This window comes from Choloepus didactylus, chromosome 8, assembly GCF_015220235.1.
Source record: "Choloepus didactylus isolate mChoDid1 chromosome 8, mChoDid1.pri, whole genome shotgun sequence".
In the NCBI taxonomy this organism is placed as follows: domain Eukaryota; kingdom Metazoa; phylum Chordata; class Mammalia; order Pilosa; family Megalonychidae; genus Choloepus; species Choloepus didactylus.
Window position 1 is genome coordinate 121,470,316 of NC_051314.1, and position 27,505 is coordinate 121,497,820.

A 27,505-nucleotide genomic window follows, 5' to 3' on the forward strand; every position below is an offset into this window, starting at 1 on the left:
GCCATTATCTTTGATGCAATCTCATGGGGGCAGACATGTTAGTGTTGATTAGGTTGGAACCTTTTGATTGTTTCCATGGAGCTATGACGAGTAACACCTTCAATTAGGGTGTGACCTGTTGATGGGATTGTTCCCATGAAGGTATGACCCCACCCATTCATCTTGGGTCTTGATTAAATTGCTGGAGCCCTATAAAAAAGCTCACAAACAGAAGGAACTCACTAGAGCTGCACCCTAGAGAGGAATGTCCTGGGAGAAAGCCATTTTGAAAACAGAACTCCAGAGCAGACGCCAGCCACGTGCCTTCACAGCTAACAGAGGTTTCCCGGACACTATTGGCCATCCTCCAGTGAAGGTACCCGATTGTTGATGCGTTACCTTGGACACTTTAGAGCCATAAGACTGTAACTGTGTAACCAAATAAACCCCCTTTTATAAAAGCCAATCCATTTCTGGTATTTTGCATAACAGCAGCATTAGCAAACTGGAACAGATTTTGGTACCAGAGAAGTGGGGTGTTGCTGCGTTTGCAAATACCAAACATGTTGGAATGGCTTTTTAAATGGATAAGGAGAAGATTCTGGAGGAATTGTGAGGAGCTTGATAGAAAAGGCCTAGATGGTTTGGAAGAGACTGTTGGTAGAAATATGGACTCTAAAAATAGCTCTCATGAGGCCTTGACAAGAAATGATAAATATGTTATTGCAAACTGGAAGGAAGATGATCCCTGTTTTAAAGTAGCAGAGAATTTGGCAAAATTGTGTCCTGGTGTTAGATGGAAGGCAGAATTTGAAAAAGATGACCTGGGATACTTAGCTGAAAAGATTTCAACATTAAATATCGAGAGTGTGGCCTGGCTTCTCCTTGTAGAATGCGAGTGGAGAGAGATAAGCTAAGAACTGAATTCTTGGGTACAAAGAAACCAGAAACTGATTAATTTGGAAAATTCTGGGCTTCCAGAAAGTGATACCCCAGAGGCTACAGCCCCAAGTGAGGATTTAACCAAACATGGAACCCTACCGCCATTCCAGTACAAGCCAGGATTGGAGATGGAGTTACCCAGAAAGGATTTGTGGAAAGTCCTATGTCTGATGGTTTCGACCCCTGTGTGCTTCATGCCAAGCCAATGAGATTTTTGCAACATCTGTATAGACGGAGCCACTGCCGGTCTGGAATGGAGGGAATGGAAAAGGAACAAATCAAAGGAAAAATTTCTTCAAGGACAGAATCATGGAAATTGAGGTCTGGAGTCAAGAAATCTCAGGCAAAAAGAGCAGAGCAACCCAGGCACATGGAAAGGATGAGTTTGCCCCGGAGGTCGAGAGTGGGCCTTCTGCCTCTATGCTCAGGAAGAGTTTTGCCACCCCAGGCCCCAGAGAGGGTGGAGCACATTCCCCAGGGATTTGGGGGAGAACCTGGCTGCCACCCCACTATTCAGAGAGGGGAGAGCCTTTGCGCTGGAGAGGCAGAGTCCGGGTGGCAACCCGATGTTTGAGGAGGGTGAGGCCAAGAAGAAGGTGGTCTCCCCAATTTGTGAGTATGTTGGAGCATTCACTCCAGCTTTTGGAGAAACAAGGGCTGCCATGAAGGTCCTTGGAAAGGGTTGGATTCCAGCTCTCTCAAGCCCCAAGGATAAAACATTGTTCCATAAATGACTTTCAGACTTTGAAATCTAATGAAGTTTGCTCTGCAGGTTTTAGGAACTATTTTGGTCCCTTAAACCCTTTTTCCTTATTATTTCTCCTTATGGCAATGGGAATGTTTATCCTATGAATGTCCCTCCTTTGTATATTGAAAGCAGATAACTTGTTCTAAGTTTCACAGGTCCATAGCCAGAGGGGAATTATGCCTTAGGACAGACCATGCCTATAACTGATTTTGATGGGATCTTGACCTTAACTATTCTTAATGAAATGATTTAAGTTTTTGTGATATTGTGATGGGATGAATGTATTTTGTATATGGAAAGATCATGTCACTTTGGGGTCCAGGGGGTGGAATGTGCCAGTTTGGATGTATTTTGTCCCTCTGAATGCCATTATCTTTGATGCAATCTTGTGGGAGCAGACATGTTAGAGTTGATTAGGTTGGAATGTATTGAGTGTTTCCAAGGAGATGTGACTCAGTCAACTGTGGGCAAGACTTTGATTGGATAATTTCCATGGCAGTGTTACCTCACCCATTGAGGGTGGGTCTGAATTAAATCACTGGAGTCATATAAATGAGCTGACAAACAGAAGGAACTCAGTGCAGCTGTGAGTGACATTTTAGAGAGCAACTAAGAGTGATACTTGAAGAGCAGCTGCAGCTAAGAGAGGGCAAATTGTCCCAAGAGCAACATTTTGGAGAACGCCATTTTGAAACACAACCTGGGAGCAAAGAGGCACCAGCCATGTGCCTTCTCAGCTAACAGAGGTTTTCTGGATGCCAATGGCCTTTCTCCAGTGAAGGTACCTGATTATTGATGCATTACCTTCGACACTTTATGGCTGTAAGACTGTAACTGTGTAACCAAATAAACCCCCTTTATAAAAGCTAATCCATTTCTGGTATTTTGCATAAGGCAGCATTAGCAAACTGGAACAACTGGGAACTGGACATTTCAGTGTGGAAGGAAGGAGATGCATACTTAAGATCAAAAGACTAAAAAGCCCATGGTCTTGAACCTAAACTGGAAGTATGAGTATGAATTCATGGTGTATTTTCTCTTAAAATTTTTCTCTGTATACTGAAAGACCCTACAAATAATGAAAAGTATTTATAGAAATTATATATCATATATAGCAACGAACACCCCTAATATCCAGACTGTGATCTCTAAAAACTATTTCCCACTAAAGGAACTAAAGGGCCTTAGAGAAGTAGGTGACTTCAGATACAGGATAAGAAATATGGAAGGTGATCTTGGACCATCCTGTCACAACAGGAAGCAAGGAAACTCTCAAAGACTACTGGGGCCATATGAAAAGGACTCCAGAGCCCATTTGAAGTGATTCTTACTGGCCAGATATGGACTGAAGTGTAAATGAAATAGGCACAATAAAAAATACATCAAATACGTTTAAATCCATGAGTTCATAATCACACTTAAAAAAAATCTCATTGGCTACTGTGAAGCAAACTCATTATTTTGAAGACTAGTATATAAAGAGAAAGAACCAAGCATTTTTTCCTGCTTTCCCATATGAAAGGGAGGGTAACCAGTTAATGAAGTGAAGTTGCTCTTTCTAAATATATTTCAGATAGTAAATGAAGAAATGACAGAATTGGAATATCATTATTTTGTAACTCCTGATGAAACAGTAAGTCTGAATAATGATCATCAATGACTGCTAACATCAGAAAAGAGACAACCAGGAATAACGTACCTCCTTGTGGAAGTATACCTCATTACCTATGAAGTGTTCTTGCCAAAACTAAGAACTGAATCTGATCAAACCTTTACATCTAACTACCAATTTATAGGAAATACAGGGGACAGAGGAACACGTGAAATGATACCACAGGGATGCAATCAACAAAATCCAGACTGTGAGAAAGTCCATGGGACAACCAACCTGATTTTTTCAAAAGCTAACTTAAAAGAGGGAAGGAGGGAGGAAGGAGTGGAAGAAGGGGTGGAGAAGGGGGATTGAGGGAGAAAGGATGAGAGAAAAAAGATATGAATGGAGGGAGACCTATAGATTGAAGGAAAATTGAGACACACCAACCAACTGCAATGTATAGACCCTTGGGTAATTCAACAAACCTTGATTCAAACAAACTGTTAAAAACATTTATGAGATGAATGGAAAAATGTGAACACTAATAGGATATTTGATATTCAGGGCTATTCATTTTTTAGGTGATGTGAAGGTTTTGTTTAAGAGTCCTTATCTTTTTAGTCATACACTGATACATTTCCAGATGAAATATCTATAAATATATGCTATCTGGGATTTGCTTTAAATTAATCCAGGATGGTAGAGGATAGAGTAGTTGGGAACATGGAAGAAACAAGAATGACCGTGAGTTGATAATCCAGGCTGGGGATAGGTATGTGGTGGTTCATTATATGACTCCTTCTACTTTTGTATAAGTTTGAAATTTTCCATTCTTATTTTTTGAGTGCTCAATTAACTTTGTAGGATACAGGTTGGGATGACAAGTCCTAATCCTCTCATTTCAAACCAAATGCAGATAAATGCTTAGAGGGTGCTCATTGGGTCCATGCACTTGTTTACCTTTAACAGCTGAGATTATTTGTGTGATAGAAATGTGAAGTCTTTTGGGGCCAAGGCAAGTTTTCTTTCCATAGCTAATATGGTCCTCAATTCTGCTGCCAAAATTTCTCTTTGTCCATGGTTCCCTCTTCCTTTTTTCATAGAATATGAAACGAGATCATTGTAAATAACTATTTAAGACAGTTGCCTGCTAAACTTTCATGTATTTTCTTTTAATGCCATTTGCAGAATGTCTCTCTATACTGAAAAGCTTATTAGAGTTTAAAAATTCTTAAGGATGATGAAGATCATGTATTGAACTATCCCATTTCCTGAATCCATTTCCTGTCTTACAAATTTCAAAACGGACACAGGCGTTCGTCAGTAATCTGGTTACCTACAGGCTGTCTTCGATGTCCCGGGCTTCAGGGCCCAGCGTGAGGGGTGCACTCAGGGCAAGCTTTAGGAAGTCTGGGTGGACTATGAGAGGAAGAACTTGCATGCCAAGGTAGAAGAGGAACTGATGTAATGTCCTGGAGAGATTTCACTCTCTGATCCTGCCCAGATCTTTGGGAACAACGAAGGAGGGAGACAGCGTCCTGGATAATCGAACTCAGATTTTACTTTTCACTCAGCATCTGGGCAGGAACAGGACTTGGTGGAGCTTGATTTATCTCTTTCTCTGCAGACACCAAAGAGGAAGTACTTGATGAAGCTGATAGCATTAATGGTAGAAAACTGGATCTCAGGATTATTTAATCCCAGATTCCTGGTGGTCTGGGCACAACCTCTGTCAAGGCTGAAAGGCATGCACTGAGACATTCCAAGCTTTGTTTCGGGTTGCAAGGCATGCGCCCAGCCCACGTACGGACCGGGCTATGACGCTCTGACCCTGCTGCCTCTGTTATTGTAAGTTGGCAGCAGGGTATGGAAAGTTACAAAACCAGAGCCTGCAGGCAGAGGAGCTCCGGACACAGGAAATGCACTGAGCGGACAGTGGGTGCATTAAATCCCCCAGATGTAGGAGTCTTCTGTCTAAAACAAGAAAGTTTTTTTGGTCTGGCCTTGATGTCTGGGTTTGTTCTTGGTGAGTTGCCCAGCTGGAAAACTGGGAAATTGTCCATGTTGCCCTCATTGTGAAGGTCTCGATATGAGAGGGAAATACAGAAGGAAGAGGGAGGGAAAGCCACACATAATTAGTCCTTGTGGGCATGCAAGGAACAGGGAGGAAAGATGAAGGACTGGTCGGGAACTGTCGTTCTGGTTGAAAGTGTTTTCTGATCCCGAAACTCTCTCTGTAGACAGACCTCTCTTAGTCACAATCACTTCTCACTACAAAACGGCCCCAAATAAATCAATGATTACAAACAGGTCTGATTTTTTTTTTCTTGTCCTCTTTCTTTTACTTACTGGTTTCCTTACTCAAAATTCATCAAAAGTCGACCCAATTTAACATGTTATAAATAGTGAATAAACAGTAAACCTAAAAAAAAAAAAAAAAAAGGCTTTGGTGAAAGTCATGGAAAGTCAGGGTAGAGCAAAGGCTAAGATCAAGTTTATATTCACACGCCCAAATCACATTTCCTCCGTCGTGTTTTCCCTAAGGCCATAGATGATGACAAGAGAAAAAGGCAGTCAGGGAGATACAAATCAACAGGCCCAGCAAGTAACTCTCACTCATGAGCCTCAGTCTGTGGTGTTCCCCATATTTCCAGAAGAGACCATTTCCCAGCACAGTTTTGCAAAAGTTTAGCAGGAACCATGAACAACATGAAGAGCTGTATAGAGAGTTAAAGGCCCTAAGTCTTGAGGTGGAATTCAAAATATATTTCACACACACCCACTGGTTCTCACCCCTCTCACGGCCTTTCTCAGAGGTGTACTTTCTTTTTGGTTCTGTGACTTCCCACTGATCCTCTGTCAAACCATTTCAGCCTACTCACCTCAACAACTTGCCAGTGCCACTAGATTGGAATCTGTAATTCACGCATATTTAAGGTCATAAACAATAAACCTTTAGTAAGTTCTTAGAATTTTATAAGCATTTGGTGAAAGGGGCTGAAAGATACAAATTAGGTCTCTGGCAGGGCTGAAACTTCGTCTTCATTACCGAGGGTGAGGGCCGCACCGCCTCCCAACAGGCTGTCTTTACCAGTGGCTCAATACACAGAGGACATGCAAATCTGCAGGAGGCAGAGGAGGTTTCCCACTTGGGCTGGGGGCTGTCTTGCTCTTAGCATGCCTGACAGAAGAGTCTCCCTCCCATTCACCTGGAAGGATAGCCACTTTCTCCTGTCTTGGTGAAGGAACACACAAGAAGTAAATTGGGGAAGCAAGGGATCAGACTTCAAAGGGGCCAACTAGACCTGTAGAAGCAAACCTGGTGAACCATCTACAGGGCTTGAGATAAGGCTGGCACAAAGATAAGGCAAGGGAGCCTGGGAGTGGTGAAAGAGCAAGATAAAAGTAGGCTAAGGGTATCCTCCATGGAAGGAAAAAAAATCAATCTGCCCTTCCCTTATCTCAAACAGATCAAATGGCGTTCCCCTACAGGGAGAAGCAGGAAGCTTCTTGAAGACCTCCTGGCTATCTAGGGAGAGTTACTGATGCACTTTAGGGCTCTCTTTCTTCTAAAACTTCCTGGCTTAAGAGAGTGAGTTGGCCCTAGGGCTAAGAGCAGCCTGGAGGCCCTGGAGGAAGCTGGAGGAAGCAGAGAGGGTGAGCAGGTCCTCCTTAAAGGAAAAGGATTACCCAGGTGAGAAGGAAAAGAGGCTCTGGCACCATCCACAATCCAGGACCCTTGCACTTTCCATCACAATCAAAAGCTGCACCAGAGGGTAAAAGGTAAGGCTGCATGTACTAGAAGACCCTGCATGCACTAGGAGGTAAAGCAGGAAGAAGAGGTCCTGGAAAGAAAAGGAGGGCTGGGAGAAGAGCAGAAGGAGGCCTGGTCAGGGAGAAAGGTATTAAATGGTGTCCCGGGCTCTGTTACCACGGAGAACAGGAAGTCAAGATGTCAAGATCAGAGCTTGCTCTTCCTCCAGGGGGACTTCTCCTGCCAGATTTCAGAATCACAGAATTGAAAGAGGTGCAAAAGGTTAACCTTACAGTTCTTAAATGTGAGAAGGGACAGTCAAAAGATTAAGAGAAAGGTTCCAAGGGGGTCACTACTTCAACAAACATCAAAGGAGGATCTACTTCTACTGTGAGAGGTAACAATATACAAGCAGTGCTCGTTTAAAAACCAGGCTGGGTTCTGAAACTAATTAAGATCGACACTTTAAATGTATTTTCTCATAGAAATAACGTTGGAGGTGGTGCCTGGTTACAGCCTTTCCTATGTATGAAATGCGCAAATCTGCTGTTTGCACAAAGTGAATGCAGTTACGATAATGTGAATGGTTAAGAAAATCGGAGGTAAATAGATCAAAACAAAAACCTAACCAAATGCTGGTAACTAACATGCAATAATGATAATGAGTAACACTTGCTGAGTGCTTGCTATGTGGTGGGAGCCGTTCCAAGGGCATTTCCCACATCACCTCACCTCTTTCTTACATCAGCCCTATGCAATAGGCAATGTTATGCCCCTTCTTTTACAGGTGGAAACTGAGGCACAGGGAAGTTAGATAACTTACCTGAAGTCACACAGCTGGTAAACTGGGGGGCTGGGATTTGAACCCAGATAGCCTGAATCCAGAGCGCACACTCTGGCTCTGCCAAGGATTTATGGTTGACATGTGTAACAGCTGTCAACCCCTGCAGAGGGCCCGCTTGGTACTTCAGGCATCGACAGGTCTCTAGCAAGACTAGAAAATCTGGGGGGGTTTTGCAAAAAGCAGTAAAGGGCTGAAGAGCAAAAAACTCCATCTACGCTGGTGCCTCCTCAGCAGCCGTAATGAGGGGCTGGCTTTCAGATAGCAACCTGCACGGAGGGGCTGTTCCCCAGGAGGATGACGGCCAGTGATGCTGTTCTCAGAAGCCGGTGCCTTACTCAGGGCCCGCATTTCTACAGACTGGGAAATCTTCACCATAGGAAGCATCCCACGGGAGTCAGTGATCTACAAAACGATTTAGCATGCATTTTTAACATCATGAACTGAAGACATACTTTGGGGGTCTCAAAAGTCATCCTGGATCTTTTTTTTTTTTAAATTTGGTAGTTCCAAGTACTGTGGAGTTCTGGGACCTGCCACAGGTACCTCATCAGGCAACCTAAAAATTGCTTTTGCATCTCTATCTCCACTACTTTTCTATCCTTCTTTCAACAATTCTCCCTATTTTCAGAGTGCCTGCACAAAAGCATTAATAAAAATGTTACTTTGGTCAACTCATTTGTGCTATAATGGAGTCAACTAGACCTGGGTTTAAATCTTAGCTCTCTATTTAGTAGCTACTGGAGTTTGGGGACTTGTTACTTGACTGCTCTGAGCCTCAGTTTCTTCATCTAGAAAGTGGGGATAATAGTATTATCTTCTTCATAGGACGGTTGTGAAGATTAGATGATTCCCACATTACAGTGCTTGGAACAGGACCTGGCACATAACGAGGACCCAATAAATGGTAGCTTTTATTTTATTACAAAGCAGATTCATATAACTCATGTTTAATTATCTCATTAAATTTTAAAAGGATTTCCTCCTCCAAAGCAGCCTTTGGGCACTTGGGTTGGTGTGGTGGGAGGTATAATATTCCTCTCACATGAAATGATCATATAAATTAAACTTCTGTGGGGCAAAGTGTATCTACCACCCCAACCTTCTCCTACTGTCCCCCACAAAGAAATGTTTTCTCTTTACTCCCAGTGTCATTACCATGTGCTAGTTGCAAGGAGAACTGAAATCAATAGTATTTTGACACCTGAAATTTCTCACCACTACTCCCAATTTCCATGTCCACCTTGTGACAAAGAGCTAGACCAGAACAGAATTGCCACCTTAAAACTGCATCTACCACTGCAGAAATAATCACTGCATTGGGTGAATGTTTTCAAATTAAAGTTATTAAAAACCATCTCCCACAGTTTCTTGGATAGGGCATGGGAGCGGGTTGGCGTTGACATTATAGGAGGGCCCGTCAAGGGGACCTTGGTATGACAACATTTGAGAAACATGGATCTTGTTCCTTCTCCCTACAGTTTGTGGGGCACACTGCCCAGTCCTACATGGGCAACTCTGCAGAGCTGGCCCCATTCATAGACTTTAACCTGGAGCTGAAGCATATTTTATACTGCCAAGTGGGCTTTTAGGGAGTCACTATTCAAGTAGTTCCAACACTAAGAGCTGGTAGCAGTTGACTACACTTCAGGACAAAGCCTTCCTTTCAAATATTCTACAGGTATTAAAAGTAACTGATTTAGGGGGAGGGGCAAGATGGTGGCATAGAGAGGAGGAGAATTTAGTCAGTCCCCTGGAACAACTAATAAACAACTAGAAACAACTAGTAAATAATCTGGAATAACTGCTGGGGGACAACCATGACTGTCCATACATTGTACACCAATCTGGACTGGGTGGAATGGCTGAGACTGCAGCATAAAATGTGTAAGTAAAAACGTGGAGCTGTGCCAGGATCCCACTTCCCCCATGGCAGGCTGAGCTGCAAAACCTCGCTGTGGGAAAAAGCAGCATTCCCGGAGCAAGCAAATATAGCTCAGCCCAGCTCCAACTGGGGTTTTAATTAACAAATGTGGACTGCTGAATACAAGCTACAAACATAGACAAACCCCTAACAAGTAGACAGAGGCTTTTAGTGATGACTGACCTTAAAGAGCCAGAAAACTCCTGTGTCCCAGGAAAGGGAGGCCAGGAGACAAGGTGCTATCTCTGACCAACAGACGAAACTGCGGGGCCTTTGACTGGCTCTGAAAGGGGGTTTTCTTTCCCTTTTTTTCCTCTCTCAACCTGAGTGGCACAGTGGAGAGAGCCTCAGCCATTTTCAGTTCCCAGCACTCTGACCCAGACAGGGGTGGAGATAACAGAGTCAGAGAGACAAAGGAGCAATTCAAATGCAAAGGATAACTCTGTAGGAGGTATATCTTCCCTAAGAGGAAGGAGGTAGGGCCCAGCTCTACTGCCGATCTACCTTTCAGAACTCAGACCCCAGAGCCTGGGGGAAAACAGCCAAAACAGAAACTAAAGGGGCCACACCTCCTTACACCAGCTGGGAGCGACAGGCTGACAAGTGCCACCTGCTGGGCAGGTTAGGAAAAGCACAGCAGCTAGAGAACTCACAGGAAAGTCTGTCAATCTCTAAGACACACCCTCAGGGAGACTTGAAACTGAATATAACGCCATTCTGAGACCTGAACCCATTCTGGTCTGGGAAAACCTGATTGGGGTAATTGGGAAGCCAGATGCCTAGGCAACAGAGGACTACAAGCTACACTGGGAAGAGCAGAGATATGGCGCAGTCAAAGGAACAAAGTTATACCTCAATCAAGATACAGCTGAGATACTGTTTCACTTTAATGAATCAATCAATTAAAGATTTTCAAAGAAATATGCTAAATCAAATAAAAAACCAAATCAATGAGTTCAGGGGAGATATGGCAAAAGAGATGAAGGATATAAAGAAAACACTGGGCGAACATAAGGTAGAAATCGAAAGTTTGAAAAAACAACTAGCAGAATCTATAGAAATGAAAGGCACAACACAAGAGGTGAAAAAAGCAATGGAGAAATACAACAGCAGATCTCAAGAGGCAGAAGAAAACACTCAGGAACTGGACAACAAGACACCTGAAATCCTACACACAAAAGAACAGATAGGGAAAAGAATGGGAAAATATGAGCAACGTTTCAGGGAACTGAGTGACAGCATGAAATGCATGTATGTACGTGTTATGGGTGTCCCAGAAGGGGAAGAGAAGGAAAAAGGGGCAGAAGCAACAATAAAGGAAATAATCAATGAAAATTTCCCATCTCTTATGAAACACATAAAATTACAGATCCAAGAAGCGCAGTGTGCCCCAAACAGAATAGATCTGAATAGATCCACTTCAAGACACTTAATAATCAGATTATCAAACGTCACAGAGAAAGAGAGAATCCTGAAAGCAGCAAGAGAAAAGTGATCCATCACATACAAAGGAAGCTTGATAAGACTATGTGTGAATTTCTCAGCAGAAACCATGGAGGCAAGAAGGAAGTGGTATGATATATCTAAGATACTGAAAGAGAAAAATCACCCACCAAGAATCCTATATCCGGCAAAACTGTCCTTCAAATATGAGGGAGAGTTTAAAATATTCTCTGACAAACAGACAATGACAGAGTTTGTGAACAAGATACCTGCTCTACAGGAAATACTAAAGGGAGCACTACAGACAGATAGAAAAAGACAGAAGTGAGAGGTTTGGAACACAATTTTGGGTAATGGTAGCACAGCAATGTAAGTACACTGAACCATGATGACTTTGAGTATGGTTGAAAGAGTAAGGTTGGGAGCATGTGGGACACCAGAAGGAAAGCCTGGCACTGTATAACTCAGTGAAACCTAAGGTACTCAACAATTGTGATAAAATGTACAAATATGTTTTTACATGAGGGAGAACAAATGAATGTCAACCTTGCAAGGTTTTAAAAATAAGGTGGTATTGGGGAAAAAATACAATCAATGCAAACTAGAGACTATAGTTAACAGAAACATTGTATTATCCTTCCTGTAATGTAACAAAGGCAATATACTAAAGCTAAATGCCAATAAGAGGGGGACATAAGGGAGGGGTATGGGCCTCTTGGCATTGGTGATATTGTCTGACTCTTTTATTCTACTTTAGGTTAATTCTATCTTTCCTTTTGTTGCTTTTTAGCTGTCATTTTTTTTCTTTCTTTTTTCTTTTTCTTTCTCTATCTTCTTTGACTCTTCCTCCTCCTTTGTGGAAGAAATGGAGATGTCCTTATATAGATAGTGGTGATGGTGGTGAAAGCATAAGTACAAGATTATACAGCAACCCATCGATTGTTTACTTAGGATGGAATGCATGGTGGGTCAAAAAACCGTCTTTAAAAAAAATGGGTTGATGATGAAACCTTGAGGGCACTATATTAAGTGAAATAAGACAGACACATAAGGACAAATATTGCAGGGTCTCACTGATATGAACTAATTATAACATGTAAACTCATAGACATGAAATATAAGTAACCAGGATATACAAAGAGGCTAAAGAATGGGGAGCAGTTGCTTATTAGGTACAGAATGTTCAACTAGGGTGAACTTAAATGTTTGGAAATGGACAGCGAGTGATGGTAGCATGTTATTGTGAGAATGACTGACAGTGCTGAATGGTGTGTGAATGTGGTGGAAAGGGGAAGCTTAGAGTCACGTATGTCACCAGAAGAAAAGTTGGAGGTTAAAAGATGGGAATGTATAAAACAGTGAATCTTGTGGTGGACAGTGTCCGTGTTTAACTGTACAAATATTAGAAATCTCTTTCATGAACTACAACAAATGTATGACACTATAACTAGAAGTTAATAATAGAGGGGTATATAGGGAAAAATATACCTATTGCAAACTATATTCTACAGTTAGCAGTATTTGAACATTCTTTCACCAACAGTAACAAATGTACTATACCAATACTATAAGTCAATAAGAGAGGGAGTTGGTTAGGGGTATGAGAGGATTTGAGTTTCCTTTTTTTGGTCTTTATTTCTTTTCTGAAGTAATGAAATGTTCTAAAAATTGAAAAAAAAATTAATTGTGGTGATGGATGCACAGCTGTATGATGGTACCACGGGCAACTGATTGTGCACCTTGGATCTTTGGATGATTGTACAGTATGTGAACAATCTCAATAAAATTAAATTAAAAAAAAAAGTAACTGATTTAGGAACTGAAGGTATCAAAAGAAATCGACTTTACAACTATGTGCAACAAAATACATTCATTTTATAGTCATTTGCTGGTTCGAAATTTCTATAGATGTTTTTTGCCTTCTGTTTCTTGGGACCGAAGTATCATTATTTACTTTGTCTCCTTCGTACATAACTGCCTATCTACCACCTTATTCATATTATGCAGATAAAATGGGTCACAACAGGCAAAGAAAAGGAATCTGCTTAGACTGAGATTTTCATCATGAGACAAGTGAATGCTGCTACTCTTGGTTTGCCTACTGAAAGGGGCAGTGTGGTCAGAAGTTCTTGATAAGGTGAGACAAATGAGAATAGAAGAGATTTTCTACAGTTTCTGAGCAACACCAGGCAGGACACTGTTATGAGTTCTGATTTTACTTGCCCAAGATCCTGAGGGTGGAAAATGTGCCTCATTCACCTTTATATCACCCAGAGGGACCCAAAAACCTTGGCTATAATATTAGGATTTCAGAGCTGTAAGACATTTTAAAGGCCATCTAGTCTCATTCCCCACCTAACAATTGGGGACCCTGAGGTCAGAGAAATGAGCTAATTTAGCCATCATGATTTGTTCTGGCAGAGGGGAGGATGAGAACCTGGTTTCCTGACTTCCAGATCTTGTTCTCTTAAAAATTATGTCCAAGGTGACCATATGTCCCCAGTTTATCTGGTGGTCCTGGTTTATAAACGCCTGCTGTCCTGGCTTAGTAGCCTTATTTCGCTGTCATAGTGTCCTGGTTTGAATGGAAAATTTTAAGGATTCCCTCATTATACAATATCATAATCCCTACACAGAACTAGTAAGTGAGGGAAGAGAGTGGAAATGCAGGTTCTCCTATATGGAAGTGTTAATCTGAGGATTGGTGGATGGCTTTGCCTAAGGCATGACGTGATTTTGGAATAGTGCACATTACAGAGATCGTGGGTTTGAATTAGTGTGCTCGCCCTCCTCTCGTGTCAGAGTGGTGGAGTGGGGCATCTATGCCATTAAGATAATCTCAGAGTGGGCAAAAGAGTGGAGGGGAACCTTTGAGCTAATATCAACTCCCTAACTGTGGGCACTTCTTTTTAAAGAAGGTGAGATTTCAATGTATGGGCTCATACGGGATATTTGTGGGGAACAGTAGCTAGATTGAAGAAGACACGTGTATGATGACATCAGTTCTCACTTGTGTAGTTATGAAGGTCTGAATGTGTTAAGCTGGGGTGGCGGCAGGGATGAGGTGATGTCGTGGGGGCTGAATGAAGCCTGAGTCTGCCGCTCGCTCTGTGCTCACTGTGCCAGGCTGCTCTGGAGCTGAGTCGGGCCCTCGGGAACACCCGTTTCCCCTCCATCCTGCCCTATACACATCTCTGCGCCAAGCTCATAGCAAATGGTAGTAGTTTTGGGCCAACAGACTTTACATGGTACTGTATCCCTAATTATATAAGACGAACCACTGGGGAAATAATATTTGATATAATTTTACTTTGCAGATTTTTTTCAGGATCGGATCTTTTTGTTTATTGGCATATACATATATTAACGTGTTACTATTTATAAGTAAATATAACGAGATTGACTGTATGCACAGTTCAGGCTGCACAGGATCCCCCCACACCACCCCTTTTCAGAGGAGAGAAAGGGTAAAAGGGGGAGATTGTTGGAGGTGGGGAACTTGTACTGATCCATGCATCCCTCTACTTGGTCTTGTCACCAGCGGCAACTATAAATCTGGAAGTCTGGGAAAGGCAGGGGGCAGACAGCCTCTTCCTGTCACCTCTGTGCCTTTCCCAGCTCTTCTCTTCTGACAGCGCCTGATGGAGACGTCCACCGCCCTTGTTGCTGTGTTCACCTGCCCACTGAGAGCGTGCACGGCGTCCAAGCAGACGAGGCAGGAGGGCATGTGCTCTCAGATCTCGCCTCCTGGCCATCAGCTTTAAGGAACGGTCTCTGAGAAGGCACTACCTTTAAGAGCTGGGGCTGGAGCTCTAACTGGTCCACAGGGCAATGACGCCCTTGACCTTGGCCTCCTTAGCTCCATCCTCTTACCTACTGAGCTCACCACCGACATCTAACACTTGAGAGCACAGCTCATTACAGCATATGTGGTGGCACGTCTGTGTTTACTGGGTTTGAGAGTAGCTCTGAGAGTAAGCCAGCTTTCTCTATTGATGAGCTCCTGCATACGAGAACAACAAACACACCTACTTATGAGTCAAATCAGGCCAAAGGGAAGGGAGGGAGGTTTGGTGATGAGGTGACACCAGAAGCCTCCAATCATGTTTGGGAATAAAAAGGGGAATAGAAATTCCAAATCAGATTTTTTTTTTTTTTTTTTCAAATAATGAGAAAAAGAGGGGGGGACAACCCTATCACACACCCTTTGACTCTGAAGAGGCAGGCTGGAGAATCTAATTCTTGTCTTAATGTCAAGCTTCGATAAGCCCACCTCCACCCCTGCGGAGTGGCTGCTGGCTATTACACAAGCCGGAAATGTACTTGGTAGGAATAGAAAAAGAATGAAGAAACCGAGCTGGGGGTGGTGGGGGGTGCTAAATTTATCAAGGGTAAAGCTAGGAGAAGAAAGGATGAGAGAGAGGCAGGGTGCATGCAAGGAACACCAGGGAGAGAGGGGACCTGCTGTGAAACACGTGGCACAAAGAAGAGATGCCGAGGCCTGGAGTCGGGCTCTTCTTTGTGAAGTGTTAATTAAGAAAACAAAACACTTCCCATTTTTAAATTTGCCCACAACAAAACAAAAATATTAGCACTGCTCTTGGGGATGATTGATCAATTTAAGGAAATGCCCCAAGAAACCAAGGTTTTAGGCCCCTTAAATGACCTGGTCCTAAGGAAAAGTACAGGTGAAAAGGTCCTGAAGTGCCACGTGTGCCCATGTCTGTTCTCTGACCGAGCCGGCCGGGAAGCAGCAGAGGTGACGCTGCTCGAGACACGCTCCACCACCGAGTGCCACCACGTACGCCGCTGTTCAACAACCTGGCTGTCCAAGTTAAGAGTTTATACCCTGTTTCTGTGCCTAAACACCTGCTTTGGAGCTTTGCCCAGGGCCACGATACAATTCTAGTCTTTTGCTCTGTTTCCTACCAATTCTGTTATGACGACTAGAAGAACAAGAAGAGAACCTCCCAACCCACCACAGAGTTCACAGGGTTCGGGTTTTCCTTTCCTGACCCCCACCCCTTATTACTCCCTGCTCAAAAACCTTCCATGATGTCCCATGACTTTCCTCTGGAGCCTGGAAATCAAAGCCCTCCGCATCCTAGTTCCAATCTCTCCCCCTTGCATCAGTTCTGCAATGGCAAAATGTTGATTTTGTTGAACTGGGTGAAAGCTCACAGGAGTCTATTTGTTTTGTTATCTCTATTTGGTGTATGTTTGAAATTTTTCATAAGAAAAGGTTGGGGGGAAAATGATATGCTCTATAACCCAAGTCATCTTACACTCTATTCCAAGAACTTACCCCACCTTTAAGTCATTTTCTCTGCCTGGAATTTTCTCCACTTATTAGCTGCTTATCAGAATCCTGTTTTACCTTCAAGGAACCTTCCAGAGCCTTCATGAAGCCGACCCTACTTTTTTATAGATGGATGTAATCTCTCCTTCCACCACATCTATATGGTGCCTACTGTAGTTGTCCTTTTATATTTACATGTCTAACTTGTTTCTTCATCTCAATTGTGAGCCTCAGAGACCTGGGAGTATATCTTATTCACCTTGGCCCTAGCCCCAGTGCCTTATACACAGTAAAAACGCAGTAAATGTCTGTTGAATGAAAAATGAAACACATGAATAAAGACAACTTATGAAGCTAGGAATTAAACCTCCTGGATTTGTCTAAACCTCAGATAAGGAAACGGGGGCCCTGTGGTACCTTCCTCGTGGTTCTGGTGCAGTATGACCTCTGGCTGTGTGTGGATAGAGTTTCCGGGGTGGAAGAATGGTGAAAAAAGAATCCGAGGTTTCCTCTGCTTCAGAATATGCTGCAGGAGTTCATAGAGCACATCGCCTGGAAAGAAAAGGGAAAGGGAAGTAGAGAAATTGGAACACTCCATTCTACCACTAATTCCTGAGAATCTGCTCTGTGCCCGGCCCCTGCCAGGTGCTAAAGATGCGATGGTGGGCTCCCTGCTCTCACTCCCTGCCCTTATCCACATCCTGGCTCTCATCCAGGGTTCTGTCCTCACAGAGCGTATGGGAGTCAGGATGTAGCACTTGAAAACTCCAAAGGTCAGAGCCATCTAATTTTTCATCAAACTTTTTTTGATTATGAGAATTATATAAATGAATTGTACAATATTTGGAAAATGCAGAAAACCAAAAAGAATACAAAAATTCTCTAAAAATTCCATCATAAGAGAGAGAAACCCTGTCAATACTCTTTAGTTATATAATTAGACATGGGCCTTTAATAGTTTAGTGCTCTCTTTTTCCTTCCATATTAAAATTTTTTTTAGATTTTTATTTTTAAGAGCAGTTTTGGGTTTACAGAAAAATTACACAGTTGCCCCTATTAATGTTTTGTATTGCAGTGATACAGTTGTTATAATTGATGAAACAATTTGATACATTATTAACTGAAGTCCATAGTTTACATTGGGTTCACTCTGTGTTGTACAGTTCTTTGGGCTTTGACAAATGTACCAAGTCCTGTATCCACCATTAAGGATCGTACAGAGTAGTTTCACAGCCTTAAACTGCCCTGGGCCCCACCTAGTCATCCATGCCCCCTTCCTCCCGAACCCCAGGCAGCCACAGATCTTTTGACCGTCTCTACAGTTTTGCCTGTTCCAGAATGTCATGGAGCTGGAATCACCCAGTATGTAGCCTTTTCAGACCTGCTTCTTTCACTTAGCCATAGGCATTTATACATTAGGTTTCGAAGATTTTCCAACATTACTGAACTGCTTCAGCAGCTGCATGATAATAGTCCATTGCAGGGATGTACCAACTTTATTGGAAATTTAAACTATCCCAATTTTATGCTATCATTTTTGTGAAAAATATCCTTTTCACGTATATCTTGGTTTGCCTTTGAATTACTCCAAGAATCATCAAGTCATTAAGTACAGCATTCTAAATGTTCCAAAGATAACTCACAGATTCTTCATAGAAATCTTCCCTATGGAGAAAAACAAGTCTTTTTAACCTACCCCAATCCCAGGCATGGAAGTGAATAAATATGAAGAAAAAGTCACCAGCCCCTTCAGAGGAGTTTACTATTGAAGTTGCCCTATAACAAACCGGCATATTCTGGGATACTTCCCACCTTTAAAAATACATATAGGCATTTCTCCAAGGTTTTACAATCTCGAGAAAATCATCTTAGATGCCAGCCCCTTGCTGAGGATGGTGGGGGCCTGTTTGAGCAGAGGGCCCTTTGTTCTAATGTATTTGGTATTTGAAGTGTCCACCAAGTGGTTAATTAGCAAAAAACTGTCATGGTCTGTTCCCACCCCTTTGGCTCAGAACCAAGTTCAAAATGCAGGTGGACAGCCTCAAAACCCACTGGGGGTGGGTGATTAATCTTTAAAATACCACAGGCTTCTGACTGCCCCCCACGCCCTTTCTCCCAGACAGATATGCAGTCAACAATTGTACCAAACAATAGGCCTTTGCCTCTAATTTTAGCTCTTTTTAAAAAACAGATACTTTAATTAACAATTTAACTGATTATTTTTGGCTGTAGATATTGCTCTATTTTTTTCTTCTAAACTCAGTTTGAACCTGAGAAATTCTCCATGTTTCTTTCTTTCTGCAAACCATGGCTCCTCTACCTTTTAAGCCCAGATAGCAAATAAAGTTCCACAGATATCCTATTCCAAGGGAATCTTGTGCTTTTGCACAAGTTCTTTGCTCCACCTTTGAATTCTGATTGCTATTAGTATAACTTACTGCCACTATTTACTATGATTAATTAAAGCAAAAGACTTTAAAAACATAAAAACACAATAGCACTTGGGCATTTCATTAAAAGCAGACGAGCAGGAAGATACAGTGGTGTTCCAAGTCGGATTTTGAATAATGTAAGGTATGAGGTAGAACCCTGCGCAAGCGATAACGTCTTAGCGCTGGGAGGGGCTTCGGGATACAGCTAATCCGAACCTAGTCGTCATGGTGATGTTGCTTCTGATGAAACAAGGATATGGAGCCTGAAATACGGTCCTATTTTAATGACACATATTTTAATCTTTTACAAAAATAAGTCCCTAATCAAGACTCTGTTTCTTTGGGTTTAATGCAATGTCTTTCTGAACTTTTCCTAATTCACATGGCCTCCGCACTTGCTGGGTTTTATCTTGTGGGGTTTGATCAATGCTTTATTTTGGTAGTCTGCAGAAGAAAAATGAAACATTTAAAAATGTGTTGCTGATGATTACTATTACTAAAAAAAAAAAAAAAAGGGTCAGTAATTAGTGTATCCATTTTAGAAGGGGAGGCCAGGAAATATAAATTTAGTGTCTTGTGAGGATGTTTAGTTTTGCTTATTCCGAAAGACAAGTAGATTGGGGGGGTGGGTGCTCTGCAGAGGCAGACTGCCTGGGGTTGGATCCCAGCTCCATGGCTCTGGGTGACCTTCAGCAAGTCCCTGAACTTCTCTGCAAATGCAAATACTAACCTCTACCTTATCAGTTTGCTGCAGAGGATTAGACAAGGGGAGAAATGGTGTGGAGCATGTGGGGCAGGGTTTGGTGCATATGCTGTGCCCCTGCACCCACCCACTCCCAACCCCACCCCCACCCGGAGGCCGCTGGAAAAGCTTCATGGGCTACAGACCGGGCAGGGCACTTTCTTTTCCAGGTTTCTGTTTTTCTACCTACATACAGAAAGGAGGGAAGAAAGAAGAAAGGTTACGAGTCTATGCTCTGGAGTCAGGCTGGAGCCTCCTCAGGCATGTCCTTAACTTTTCTAGGCCTCAGTTTCCTCATCCATAATTTGGCAAGGTTAACAGCATCTATCTCCTAGAACTGTGAGATCCAATGAGGTAACCCGTGTAATTAACTCAGCATGTCATCAGACAAACAGTAAGGGCTTAGTCAACATTAGCTGCTCCTGTTACCACCGCCACCACAGCCATTACCACTGTTTTTATTATCATTGATATCATTAAAGTGGTTTAGGACAGACCTGTAGCCCTTAAGGAGGTGTCACATGGATAACAAAGGGGGAGTATCTGGGTCACGGTCAGCGTAATGCTCCCCCTCCAGAAAGGGCAAAGAAAGTTAACCTATTTCCCACTCTTGGGCTTTCTGGACACTTCACCCAACGGGCAAAACCCACTCAGGGAGGCACAAGCTCTGCCCTGTACTTTCCCAGGACTTCTGTCCTGACTCCCCAACCTCTCCTCCCAAAGCTGGCAAAGAGAGCCAGGCAGAGAAGGTTCCTCTCCGGATGTGCTAGGGAAAATGGGGAAGAGGCGAGTCAAGCCGACTTTGCCAGGTCCTTACCTAAACCAGAAGCCTATCATGAGGACTGGGGAGCTAACGGGCATAAGAGCCGCCTCCGATGCTGGCTAAGGGGTGGGGACACAGACCCAAGGTCACAGGTTCGTGGCCAGGGGGAAATGTAATTCTAAGACCCTAGACTGTAGCTATAGCTCGATCATTTCACTCACAGACCTGTTTCCTCAGCAACCAGCTCAGATGGGGAAGTGGCTGGCTCAGCACTCACACATCACTACCATGGGGGGGAACTCCAACTCACTGTGCGTGCCCTCGGTGTGTGTAGACTGGCAATAACAGCTTGGAATCTTAGACCTCGTGGGGACTGGAGAGATCCTGGAGGTTTCTTAGATCAGTTCAAACTTCTGCTCAGTACAAGTCCCTTGCTCACCCCACCCACCCACCCAAACTGTCTTCCCTGCCAAGAAGCTGAGCACTTCCAGTAGTGGGTGGCTTGGCACAGCATAAGCAAACCATTTTTGAACAGCTGTAGTTGAAGGGAAGTTCTTCTGTTGAGTTGGAATTCTGGCTACCCCTGCAACCCTGGGCCTCTTGGCTCTTAGTCTTGGCCTCTGGAGTAACACAGAACCTGTGTCTTGTCTACCACAGTTTTCTAAATAAATGAAGGTGGCCTTTCCACCTCCTCCATCTCTACCCTCTCCTAGGTCCTTCAGCACCAGCCTGGTCTCCTCTTGACACATTCTTAAAAGCTTCATATATGCAGGAGATCACATTTAAAAAGTAATACTAACAAAAAGATCTTAGGACTAAAAACTATTTAAAACTAAGTTATGTTTTATGCAACCTACTTTCAAATGTAGGTTGCATAACAGATCAACAGACAGCCAGATAGATTAGATCAATTGATCAACAGATAGATAGAATGATATGGCAAATGTGGCAAAATGTTAAAAGTTGGTGGATCTGGGTATCAGGGTAGGGGGTGTGCCGAGTTCACCACAAGGGTTTTGAATTATTTTTGCAACTGTCCTGTAAGTTTGAAATTATTTCAAAATAAAGTATTTTTTAAAAATTGTTTTTATTTGCCCACTGAAAATAAAGAGCATGAGCCACAGCACTGGATATCTGACTTAGCTAATGACCACTACTGGCTTGCATTCAAAAAGCACTTTCCAAAAAATTTTGACTCATTAGATTCTTGATAAATCTCTGTCTCCCCAGATAAGAAATAACTATTACTAAGCCACAGAACCAAGGCCTACCAGTAAAGGGACAGTAACTTCATGTCAGTTCCTCCATATGTCCCATCCACACGTGGATGCACAGATTTGCCGTGAAGCTAGTGTGCTTCAGGCCCTCACTTGCATAGGCCCCTGGGAGGGGTGCTAGCAACATCTGTCTTCATATGTATTCTTTTCTTAAAATGATACCCCCAAACCATAAGCTACAGGCCCCACACAACCTACATATACCCGTTGGGTGCAGGTATACACATGACCCACGTGGCCCCTGCACATGTACATGCACACACACGTGTGCACAGAAAACACACAATTGGTATTTATGCTTTTGACATGAAAAATCAGGTACCCACTTTGAGGATCCTAAATTATGTTATTTTATAAGCAATTTGTTTCAGATAGTACACATAGAGTGAGCAAAGCTGCTGGAAGTTGCCTTATCAATCTTACTAATGTGTGAAGACCACGAACACAATAGAGGCTTTTTGGAGTTTAAATTTATCTAAGTTTCTTTACTTTTAGAGGCCCTGGAGGCTTTTGGGCTCTGGAGCAAGGCAGTCCAAGTTTTTCACCTGCATGTTCCTTTATTTATCATCTGCATGCTTAGACAAACCATTTTTCCCTTTCATTAATGCTTAGTTCAGTGTTCTTTTCTGTAAAATTAGAACAAATGCCACAGACTTGGCAGGGCTGTAATGAGGATTAAATGAGATGATGTGTACAAAGCAACAGCCCCGTGTCTGCTCTAACATGTGCCACCAGTGGGCACCTCCTGTGCTCATGATGCTTACAACAGACCTGACCCAAAAATCGGGTAAAAAAAAACAACAAAACTATTTACTTTGCCTGTATACTTATGCATTTAAGCACATGCATAAGTTTCACAAAACTGCATTCATACGTATGGAATTCCCACTCCCCATCTGACATCATTTCATTCAGACATTTCTAGTTCACAGGCTTGTCTCTCTACTGTACAGTGTCTTCTACCTCTCTTATGAGTTTCTCCCTTTAGCAGTTAAGCAATTTCAAGTTTTTCCTGTCTTCACACACACACACCCCTTGTCCTCATCTTCCCTTTCCCACCATAGCCAGGGCTATGCTTTTCTCCTCCCCATCATAGCCAGGGCTCCCAGAGGAGCCGGCCAACTGGACTTCTCACCCTCCACTCCTCAGGTCCCTGATTCTGGCTTCCACTCCCAACATCTCCAAGCTTCTCTTGCTGAAGTCGCCTCCCTGCTGTCAAATCCAAAGGGCAAAGTTGCTTAACTCTCAGCAACATTCAGAAATCAATCACCGCTTCCCTCCTCTTGGAGCACTCTGCAGCTTCAGAGATTCCCACTTCTGATTTTCTTCTCCTCTCTCTGGCTCTTCATCTTTACTCAACCCTTCAATATTTAGGCCCCCCAGGGCTCTCACTATTCTCTCCTCCTGGGCAATCTCATCTTTTCGCAGGGCCTCAACCAGCATATCTGTGCCAAATCTACTGCAGCCAGGCATTTCCACTGAACTCCACAACTATATTCACTTATCCCTGGACCCTTCCACCTGAACGTCATACAGACATGACACATTTAATGTGTCTGAAACAAGTCTTTATGAACCTGATAGTGTTTCCTATTATAGTAAAGGCCAGGTCGATTGGGCTGGAAATGCGGGAGTAGCCCTTAACTCTCCTTTCCTTCTCATTCAACATCTAATTGGTCACCAAGACCTATAGACTCTGCCTTCTAAATATTCCTTGAATCACCCCCTTCTCTCTGCTGGCCCCACCACCACTGCTCCTTGACTCCAGCCAAACCGCCTGTACACATCCACAGCTCACCTCTGCACCTTGTCATGCCAATCCTCTACTTAAAAACCTTGAAGAGCTTCCTTAAATAATATTTAAAATCCTGAACATGATCTGCAAGGCCACACATAATCTGTTGAATAAATAATAAACTAGTGACTGAATGAACGGCTGTAAAGCTACATGTATTTGTTTATATTTACATTCCCTGAGTTTGTTTAGCCAGTTCCACACTGGGGGTGGTTGGGGCATTTCCATGTTTTTACTATTATAAATAGAATTCCTAAGGGTATCTGCCCCATCCGCCCACTACACACACACACACACACACACACACACACACTGGATTGTTTCCCTAGGATATCTTTGTGAAATGGAATTATCAGTGAAAAGGGTATGATTAGTTTTAACATTAATATACACTGCTTGTCTAGAAGGCTTGAAGCAATGTATAGTGTCATCTGCAGTGCTCCCTACAGCCTCTCCAATGGGGTGTCACAGCTCTTAACTTTTTGAGTTTGGTAAATTTCAAGTAGAACCTTAACACTGTTAAAATTTGCAGTTTTTCAGGCAATGATTTACTATGTACACATTGTCATAGGTAGATTATCCGAGGTGACACATTCTTAAATCTGCACACAGTTCTCTTCTTTCTTTCTCTTTTATTTGTATTCAGAGATTCTAGTTTCTTTCTGACCTTTCACTTAAAAAAAAAAAAGTGCCTGATATGCTTGTCAGAAAATTCTCTCTGTTGGGTCCTTTCTGCCTGTGATAGATTGAAGATGAAGCCCCAGGTTTCAGATGCTTCTGTTTCATCATAAACTCAACGGTGAAAACACTGGAGCAGTTCAGGGGTTGGGAGAATCCCAGTTGGCCACACAGGCCCACTTCTGTGATGGGACTGCTTGAATTTCTAACTCTGCTCGATCCTATTTTCCAAGTGGTCCATTCAATCCATTTTTATAGGCTGACTGAATGACAGACACTTTTGATATGTGCTCATAAACTAAACTTTTAGCTAGGAATAACTATTTGAAATTCAGCTTCATATCTATGTTGTGGACACACAAACCCTGAAAAACGGGGCAGGATATGAGAAAATCTGAATATTTTATTTAGGACAAGAATAAATGAATTAGAAATTAGAAAGAGTAAGGCAATTGCCTTTACCTGGATACAGAATATAAGGTAAGATAAACAAAACAATAAGCTCTTGAGGAAATAAAAACATTGTGAAATGACAAGCATGTGCTTTATTAAAGGAAGTGCTATCTGTTTTACATGTGTTATTACAACATTACTTTATAGGACAGAGGGATCAGTTATTACTACTATTTCACAAATGGGACAAATGAAGTGCTAAGAAATTACTTTTCCATAATTGACTTAACCTAATCATTTCTCTGGCCTGTAATGCACATTTTGCCATGTTCAAAGACACAGTGAGAGAAAAAAGGGACAACTCTGGATATCTTTTCAGTAAGGGGCACGCTTACTGCAACCCTCACACTTCAGGGCTACGAATCCCCTTCTTTGAACCAGACCCCTGGACTCTGCAATTAATTCCAAACAGCCAGCTGACCCTCCACTCAATTTAGCAAACCAGCTACCCCTGCCTAATGGAAATTAACAAGCAAGTTGGTCCCAGTAACTGTGCATAGAGACCAGTATTTTCAACTTAACCTTGAAAGGGGATTTTACTGTATTTGAAGGGCACAAGCAAAGCATATTTCCAAAGACAAAAGTTTTGGTGGATTGGAAGAGGAAGAAATAATTTTCAAAATCACACCCCAGTGTGCTAAAAGACTGATTTACTTAGTAAAATTTCAATCTATTTTTGCTGAATTGAATTGCAGAAACTTTGAAAATGTGTTTCTTTCTCTCTGTTAGCATTGAGAGGGAGAGTCTAATGTGAATTAAATGAATAGCTTGTGTCTTCTTTGTTCACATAAATAGTGGGTATATAAATCCATTTGCCCTAAATGTCATGCAATGAATAACTCTAAATAAGTTAATATAAATATAAATGCCAACTTGTCTGTTCTTTCTTATTAATGAGTTTTCTCAGAGTCTCAAAGTAGTCAAGTAATCAAATATACCTCTGAATTCCAATGACCCCAGGACTATTTAATATGGTTAGTATCTATGAGCTTAAGGACTAGGTGAAATTATCCTGTCCATGTGAAGTTTTATAAAATTTGGATCCCCTTTACATTTGTTGTGAATTTGTCACCTTGTTGTATTCCTCTAACTGGGAGAATGTTCCAAAGAAAATAATCCATTTATCTTCAACCTTGAAATCCTCTGTTTGGAGACCAGATGGTTATTTAAAGGACATTCCGAATATTCCCTGTTTTATTCTAGAGGGTGAAAATGGAAGAACTTTGTCCTGGAAGCAAAGAGATTAAGTGTAGCATGTTAACCTGGTTAAAGAATGTGGAATTCAGAGACGCTACTATATTTGGACCTGAGGTATATTAATATTTCAGGTAATTATAGCTCATTGAGTCCAGTTCTCTCTTCTCTACGTTTGACTTGAGTCGTGTCAAGCAATGATACTGTCACAGACAGAGAACATAACTCTGGGTGTGGCCAGGCAGGGAAGGAGGCTGGGTGGATTCTTGACAGTGAGAAGCTGCTGCTGATTCTCCTTAGGCAGCAAAAAAGATTCAAGGGAAGACAACAGGGAAAAATTAGCTGAAGTGCAAGTTTCACAATGTATATAGGTTGAAGGAGATCAAAGGAATTGTTCAGTGCCTGCAAAGTAGGAGGCTCGAAGTTCACTACTAGAAGCTTAAAACTGCTTTGGTGGTTGAAATTGGGTTGAAGGGAGCTAAAGATCAACCCAGTGAAAAATCCCATTTTATGGACAAGAGAAAAAAAGGCCAAATGAAGTAATAAGGTCTGTGAAAGAGCCACGTCAAGAACCTGGACCAGGACTTGTATTCCACCACACTGCTAAAGCAGAAGCCCATGTCAGAAGAAGCAGAGGCAAAACAACGCATTGGAGAAATAAGATTTTCTATCTATACCTTGTCTCTAAGGAGAAGGCCAGTAGCCCCATCACTGCCTTTATCATCCTACTGGGTGGCAACCTCAGGAGAAGGGTCATCTCAACTCCTTCCTAGTTCTGTCCTCCAAACCCTGACACTATTTTTCTCTCTTTTGTGATGAATATTCTTGTAGCCCCTACTGGCAGGTATCACCGTGAAACTCTGTCCATGGCTTTCTGGTTGATGCCTCAATTAAATTAACTACAATATAAATCTATCTTTATTCCCAGCTCATAAATTTCAGCTTGATAGGGATGATGCTCATATCTATTTGCCCTAAATGTCATGCAATGAATAACTCTAAATAAGTTAATATAAATATAAATGCCAACTTGTTTCAGAGTTTGTGAATGTCCTGGCATTGCCTGCCCCACAAGGAACTCTTCCTGCTACTTCCAAGTAGGCTCCCCATCTTAGCTAAACACTTCGTGTCTGAAGTACCACTACTTTGATCTCACTGATCCAGTTCAGGACTTAATAATCTCTCATTAGGACTTAGCAATAGCTCTCTAAGCAGCTTCCCTGCACTGGGTGAGCCAATGAATTCACCCTGTGTACTGCTGCCAAATGACTGTTCCAAAGGGAGAGCTCCAATCGCATCATTCTGAGCAAAATCTCGCAGTAGTTCCCCGTTACCTGGAAAATACAATCCAGACTTCTTAAACCTGGACTTTAATCTGAGTCATAATTCAACCAATTTTTCTGAGGGCCATCTGGATGCCAGACTCAGTGCTAGATGCTGGAGACATGACAGCTTAATAGGACACAATCCCTGCCCTCACTGAACTTCCACTGCAGGGGAAATTTCAGAATAGAAAACAATCACCTACAATACAGTGTGTGCCTGTGTGTGCATGTTGCATGTGTATGTGTGTGTTGGGGCCACGATGGAAGAAGTGGAGAATTGTCTGGGATACTAGAAGAACAGCATCTAACCCAGACAGAGGTG

The 27,505-nt window shown here is 42.4% G+C and overlaps 1 protein-coding gene across 1 annotated transcript in view; it reads right to left on the reverse strand.

Moving 5' to 3' along the window:
• The window catches only part of ETV6 (ETS variant transcription factor 6), a 243,817-nt gene that overhangs the window by 26,318 nt on the left and 189,994 nt on the right, over positions 1–27,505 (reverse strand). The window contains exon 4 of the mRNA XM_037846667.1: positions 16,942–17,076. Within this exon, the coding sequence (XP_037702595.1) occupies positions 16,942–17,076 (135 nt within the window). The remainder of the gene's footprint in view (positions 1–16,941; positions 17,077–27,505) is intronic.